This window comes from Pseudonaja textilis, chromosome 1 (genome assembly GCF_049901715.1).
Source record: "Pseudonaja textilis isolate UNSWEBS1 chromosome 1, rPseTex1.2, whole genome shotgun sequence".
NCBI lineage: Eukaryota > Metazoa > Chordata > Lepidosauria > Squamata > Elapidae > Pseudonaja > Pseudonaja textilis.
Window position 1 is genome coordinate 213,233,104 of NC_141990.1, and position 7,391 is coordinate 213,240,494.

At 39.5% G+C, this 7,391-nt stretch overlaps 1 protein-coding gene across 1 annotated transcript in view; it reads left to right on the forward strand.

Annotated features, from left to right (window-relative positions):
• ADCY5 (adenylate cyclase 5) overlaps positions 1–7,391 on the forward strand; it is a 220,655-nt gene extending 213,264 nt beyond the window's left edge. The window contains exons 19-21 of the mRNA XM_026707994.2: positions 818–1,022; positions 2,376–2,500; positions 4,570–7,391. Coding sequence (XP_026563779.1) covers positions 818–1,022; positions 2,376–2,500; positions 4,570–4,698 — 459 coding nt within the window. The 3' untranslated portion in view covers positions 4,699–7,391. The remainder of the gene's footprint in view (positions 1–817; positions 1,023–2,375; positions 2,501–4,569) is intronic.

Consider the following 7,391-nt stretch of genomic DNA (forward strand, 5'->3'; position numbering starts at 1 on the left):
ACAATTATAGTCCCTCAAAACTCCATGGAACTAGTTATCCTATCCCAGTTGAGTGATTGCATGTCCTGGTCACCTATTTAGTCTTTTGGTCCCTGGTGCCTTAGAGTGGGTGGGACAAGTAGGAATTTTGCCAAGACAGCTGAAATAAGCATGTGCACTTGCTAGGAGATTTATTCGTTATACTTAGCATGGATTTTCTTGAATCTTTTTTGTTGCAAAGAAGGAATTACATCATAAGGCAGAGATGGGAAACTATGGCCTTTTTATGACTTGTGGACTTCAACTCCCAGAATTCCTGAGCCAGCATGACTGACTCAGGAATACTGGGAGTTGAAGTCTACATGTCATAAAAGGGTCATTGTTTCCCACTCCTGTTATAAGGGAATAAACTCTGCCATATTATTAAAAGTGCAAATAGTGTAATTCAATTACCTGTGTTGATAGCAAGCACTGACACATGTCATTTGTAATACTAGCGACACAAGAATTTGGACAGACAGGAATGTATTCATATTATAATTATATTATATTATGATATATTATACCAGACTAGAATATTGCATCAGATCTAGGACTTAATAATTCAAAGCACAACCATAACTGTTTTCAAATTATTTTGAAATAGCTAATATAGGACTTCAATGTCTATGTTTGTACTCAGGATCCGAATAGCTCATCTATTTTCTTTTCATATATGAATCAAGCTGGATTGTTCCCGCTGTGGGTTAATGCATGTAGGGCCTAGGGCTGTGCACAGACCACTTACAGAGCATGGATTTATTTACATGTATGTCCTTTTCCTTCCTTGGATTTGTAGATAATCAGTGAAGACCAATTTCGACAGCTGGAAAAGATCAAAACAATAGGGAGCACATATATGGCTGCTTCGGGTCTTAATGATTCCACCTATGACAAGGTGGGCAAAACACATATCAAGGCCCTGGCGGACTTTGCAATGAGGTTAATGGATCAAATGAAATACATCAACGAGCATTCATTCAACAATTTCCAAATGAAAATAGGTAAATATTGCGGTTGTACTTTAGGCTCCAGAAATTCACCCTGTGAATCCACTCTCTATGATTAAAAAAAAAAAGAATCAAATGCCATATTTTTCATGAAGCCACTGATTGCAAGTAATCCTGGGTGTGGTTTCTTTTGACTAGTATTCATTTGGCAGTGCCAATTATGGCTTATACAAATTATATAACATGTCCTACTGATAATGGGAAACTCAATATACACCCCTGCATCACAAAGTATTTTTGCTCTTTGCAGTACGGTAGCTACAAGCATAAATCATTCTGGATACAAAAATATATCTAAGAATAAGCATACAATAAGATAGGCAAGTAATCGGTGATCTTTTCAGCTTCCAGAATTTCACCCATACATACACACTAGTAGCAATGCAATCTTTCCAGTAAGTAGGTTTGTAACTGCATCCTAATAGGCCTACATTTCACTAGGACCCAAAATGCAAATATGGGAGCGATATCATTGTCGTTGTCATCATCATCATTTTTGATTTCTCTCTTGATACAATTTCCTTCACACTGACGTACTGGAAAGAAAAAAATACTGGTAATATCCAGAGCAGGCGTGGTTTGCTCTCACTCTCGTTGGGGCACATACTGGAGGGAAGAAAAATAATGGTTCTTCAGTTCAGATGTTCCAACAAAATACTTCTTTCACATTTGACCTGTAGGAGGCGCAGAAGGCTAAAGAGCAAGACAGTAATCTCCATATTTAATATTCCTTCTGGCATTAAATTCAGTAGCTTCAGAAACACCTTAATAGGGTTGTGATCAAATCAAATCCTCATTGATTTTGATGGAAAAGATTTAAGAAAATTCTGAATGTTTCCACTGAAGTCAGTGGGAGCAAATTGTCACTTTGGTTTCCAAATGCTTATAATTTTTTAATTGCAAACTTGTGCAAACGATGCATCGTTTCTTTTCTCTCTCCCTCTTCCCCTGCGTGCACGCTCCCTCTGTCTCTCCCTTCTCTTTCTTTGTTCATTTTTAAAAAATGTTAAAATATTGTTTTTAAATAATATTTGTGGGAAAATATGAATCTAAAAATAATTTATTTATTATATTTATATGGCCTATCTAAAAAACCACGATTCTGGTATAAATTACACTAGTTAACAGCTAAATAAATAAATGAAATAAGGGTGTGCAGCAAAAAGCTTCCTTTCCTCCTTTTATTTATACAAAGCTAAAAGGTAATTTCTTCGAACCTAGTAGGGATGAATGAGGCCTGGGGATGAATCTGGTGGATGTGTTGTTTCTGCAAGGGATTTACAGATGAAAACTAATAAGCAGCAATTTATTTTTGGAAGTCTTAATTCCTTCCCGCTTTGTTTCTAGGGCTCAATATTGGTCCCGTAGTAGCAGGGGTCATAGGTGCACGTAAGCCCCAGTATGATATTTGGGGCAACACTGTGAATGTAGCTAGTCGAATGGACAGTACAGGAGTCCCTGATAGGATTCAGGTGAGTCTTCTTCACACCTTTTTCTTGCCTTCCCAAACTCTGCTTGCAGCAGCACTTACATAACTTGTAATAGTGAAAGAGGAGAAGATATACACTGCTCAAAAAAAATAAAGGGAACACTTAAACAACACAGTGTAACTCCAAGTCAATCACACTTCTGTGAAATCAAACTGTCCGCTTAGGTAGCAACACTGATTGACAATCAATTTCACTTGCTGTTGTGCAAATGGAATAGACAACAGGTGGAAAGCATAGGCAGTTAGCAAGACATCCCCAATAAAGGAGTTGGTCTGCAGGTGGTGACCACAGACCACTTCTCAGTTCCTATGCTTTCTGGCTGATGGTTTGGTCACTTTTGAATGCTGGCGGTGCTTTCACTCTAGTGGTAGCATGAGATGGAGTCTACAACCCACACAAGTGGCTCAGGTAGTGCAGCTTATTGAGGCTGGCACATCAATGCGAGCTGTGGCAAGAAGGTTTGCTGTGTCTGTCAGCGTAGTGTCCAGAGCATGGAGGCGCTACCAGGAGACAGGCCAGTGCATCAAGAGACATGGAGGAGGCCATAGGAGGGCAACAACCCAGCATCAGGACTGCTACCTCCACCTTTGTGCAAGGAGGGACAGGAGGAGCACTGCCAGAGCCCTGCAAAATGACCTCCAGTGGGCCACAAATGTGCATGTGACTGCTCAGTCAGAAACAGACTCCATGAGGGTGGTATGAGGGCCCGAGGTCCACAGGTGGGGGTTGTGCTTACAGCCCAACACCATGCAGGATGTTTGGCATTTCCCAGAGAACACTAAGATTGGCAAATTTGCCACTGGCTCCCTGTGCTCTTCACAGATGAAAGCAGGTTCACACTGAGTACATGTGACAGACGTGACATGGTCTGGAGACTCCGTGGAGAACATTCTGCCTGCAACATCCTCCAGCATGACTGGTTTGTCAGTGGGTCAGTAATGGTTTGGGGTGGCATTTCTTTAGGGGGCCGCACAGCCCTCCATGTGCTCACCAGAGGTAGCCTGACTGCCATTAGGTATCGAGATGAGATCCTCAGACCCCTTGTGAGACCATATGCTGGTAGGGTCGGCCCTGGGTTCCTCCTAATGCAGGACAATGCTAGACCTCGTGGCTGGAGTGTGTCAGCAGTTCCTTCAAGATGAAGGTATTGATGCTATGGACTGGCCTGCCCGTTCCCCAGACCTGAATCCAATTGAGCACATCTGGGACATGTCTCGCTCTGTCCACCAACGCCATGTTGCACCACACACTGTCCAGGAGTTGGGGGATGCTCTAGTCCAAGTGTGGGAGGAGATCCCTCAGGAGAACATCCACCACCTCATCAGGAGCATGCCCAGGCGTTGTAGGGAGGTCATACAGGCACACACTACTGAGGCTCATTTTGACTTGTTTTAAGGACATTACATCAAAGTTGGATCATCCTGTAGTGTTTTTTTCCACTTTAATTTTGCGTGTAACTCCAAATTCAGACCTCCATGCATTTCTAAATTTGATTTCCATTGATAATTTTTGTGTGATTTTGTTGTCAGCACATTCAACTATGTAATGAACAACGTATTTAATAAGAATATTTCATTCATTCAAATCTAGGATGTCTTATTTTTGTGTTCCCTTTATTTTTTTGAGCAGTGTATTTAATGCAACAGCCTTTCCACTCTGTACTCTGTACCCTCCTTTTAACAGAACCAGCACTCTGTGTTTAGAGGCTGAATGCTTATGCCTGGCATTTGCTAATAAGACTTCTTGAGTATAATCAAGTAATCTACTCAATCTGGTACACTTGCCTAGTATCAGGTCTTCAATCTCTGCTTCTATATGGAAACAGAACATGGTTTCAGCAGAATTAAAGGCCTTTTTAAAAGCTCCCTCATTTCCTCTGATGCTTCAGTGAATGCAAAGGCCTCTGTACTGTGAACACAATCGGAGTGCAAAGTTTTCTCTCCAGTAATCCTAGATAAAACTTTTAATATGCCTTCTGCAAATGTTCAATTGATAACTTCAACAAGAGAGGGGGGCCTAAACGCTGATTCTTCTTTTTGAATACTCTACAGGTTACTACGGACATGTATCAGGTTTTAACCATCAACAACTACCAACTAGAATGCCGAGGGGTTGTGAAAGTCAAAGGTAAAGGAGAAATGACCACCTACTTCTTAAATGAAGGCCCGCCAGCAAGTTAACGACAGTGGGCAAGGATGACTCCATTGATTCAAACACAATAGCACGTTGGAGAAAACGTCACTGTTTCACAGTGAATCTGATCCCAAGGCACGGTTGAATATTTCATGGGATGCCTTTTTAGTAGGATTGTGTGCGAAGGGTGAAAAAAAAGAAAAGAAACACAGCTTGGGCTGCCTAGCACACACTTCAGAAGTCACCTAGCACTGCTGCAGACCTTTTTTCCGAAGATGAACGTTAAGTGAATTGACCAAAGATTTATGCTTCATAGAAATGCGGAGACGAAGAGGTGGATTTGAGATCTTCGTTTGTGGCTGCTACGCAGGACTTAAAACTATTTAAGTATTTATTTGAAGTAACACAGTGTTTTTACTTGGTGGAAGGAAAGTATGATTCATCAACAAAAGGAAAACTAAAACGAACAGCATTATTTTGGAAAGGCTGTGCACTCCCATACTATTTCTGGTCTGTGCTGTCAGCTCCCTGAATGTGCCACTGTTCTTATATTAGCTGTTTGAGTGGGCTTTTAAAATTAAAGATGTTGCTCTCACTGTAACTCTTTATAAAGGGCCTTTTTTATTATGCCATCGGTAATATTTTTAAATGGAAAAAAGTTGCCTTGTTATGTACTCTTGCTATCCCTACCCTTACACAAATGTGAGGCTTCCTCATTTTAGCAAGAGAGGAGGGAGAGTAATTGTTTAAAGCGAGGAAAAAGAATTTTTTCATATGTATTTATTAAAGGAAAAGACCTAACTCCTACTGAGTGCATTTTGGTTCACAGGCGAAAGACTTAGCTGTTAAATCTTCCTGTTGGTCAGGGAGATTTCTCTGATATGTGTGGGATTATTTGGGGAGGTTTTGTATTTTGTAATATGGGAGACACTGACACTAACAAATATACCAAAATTCTATATTTTGAGGATTTTATGTATTAAAATTTCATCCCAATTGTGCAATCGTGATCAGTTGTGTACCCGCTGTAATGCAGTACACATGACCACTATGTGAAAAGGTAGCAAGAGGGGAGACTCACATGCAGCACTTAAGCAAGCACTGAACACCTGGTACAGCTGCTTTTATTTTTGGGGTGAAGCAATCTTGATCCATTCATGCACACCTGACATACATTCCCTTCTCTGTCATAATCTGCCTGGGAGGAGATGGGGGAACGGGAAGTCCAGGTTGGGCCTCTTCAGTCTGCAAGAGAGCTGATCAGTGAGAAATCTTTCCCCTGTTCTCTTTCTTAACTCAGCTGACCAGGGGAAGCCTCTTGCTGGATGCGCACAAGAGTCGAAACTGTGCATCTTGGGAGGTGTACATAAGTTATAAAAATGTGGGTGTTCTTTTTGTTCTTTTCAGAGTTGCAGACTTGGCAGTTTTCAATTTCTGTACAGTCCAGGAAGCAAGCAGAAGCTTAAAAGGGGCTCCAGGATAAAAATTAAAAATAAAAATAGATGAAGGTGATGAAACTTAGGCTCAAAAACAAAAACAAAGAAAAGCAGGAACTAGCCCAGATAAAATTTAAGATAAAATGTATCCCCAATTTTGAAGTAGCTTTTGAAATACTTTGGGATAAAAACAATTTCCAATGTTCAAAGAACCGAAAGAACAAATATTAAAATATTTAATGGTTTGTTCAATTAATGTGTATCAAATTGCTGTGGAATGTCGAATTGCTGTGGAATCGAGAAATGTTGCTATCGTGAAGAGGTGGGAAATTAAATTCTACTTTCAATTCATTGTACATGGCATTTAGTTAAAAAAAGGCTTGGGAAGGTTTGGTTGGGTTTGTTTTTTTCCTGTAACCAAACAAAATTGACTGCGGATGCTGGGATGATCTAACAATTTTTAAGAAAAGGAGTGACTGATACGCATTTATAAATGAGTTCATCATGAATTTTCAATGCCCATGCATTTTATTAAAATATTAAAAGTATAGAAAGCATATATTTTTATATTTCAGTGTAGGAAAGGAATTTATATTAAGCCTATCTCCAAAATGATTAAAAACTTTTGACAGATTTTTTTCCATTTTACAAAATAGATTTGTAGTAACATTAATAAACTGTATGCCTATGACATGAGAGAAGGGGCTCTGATCTTTGATCAAGAAATTAAATATAATCCACGTTCTTAATTTATTAAATTGCTTAACATAATTCTTAAGTGGAGCTCTTTTAAACAAGAACCTAGTAGTATCTTATTTCTCTTGGGTATGTAGGTTTCCCTTCCAGTAAGGCACATCCTGGAACATAATACAGCCCGATTCTAGAAAACTGCCAAGTTTGTCCTTGTACTATATGTTTTTTTAACCTTTAAACAAAATCTGATTTCCAAAGGTCTTTAATTTACATGGTACTGCAGCTTGTTCATTATCTTCCACCCTTTCTTTCTGGCATCATTTACCACTTCCAAAATTTAATTAATAGCACAATATAGGATCATTTTTTAAGTTGGCCTCCTGCTTTGAAGTGTGCATTAACATTTGAGCAGACCGCCTTGCGCAATTGTGTTGTCAATGAAATTTTCAGTCGCCTGTATCTCTGACTGTGATTGTTGACTGTGTCATGATCATTTCAAGGGGTATGCACTCTTTATTCTGGCTCTTGCAAGATGAATACAGTTAGGATTTCCCATGGAAATTGCAATCTGTTTAATTTAACAACTATATTAAACACTGTTTCACTTGTCA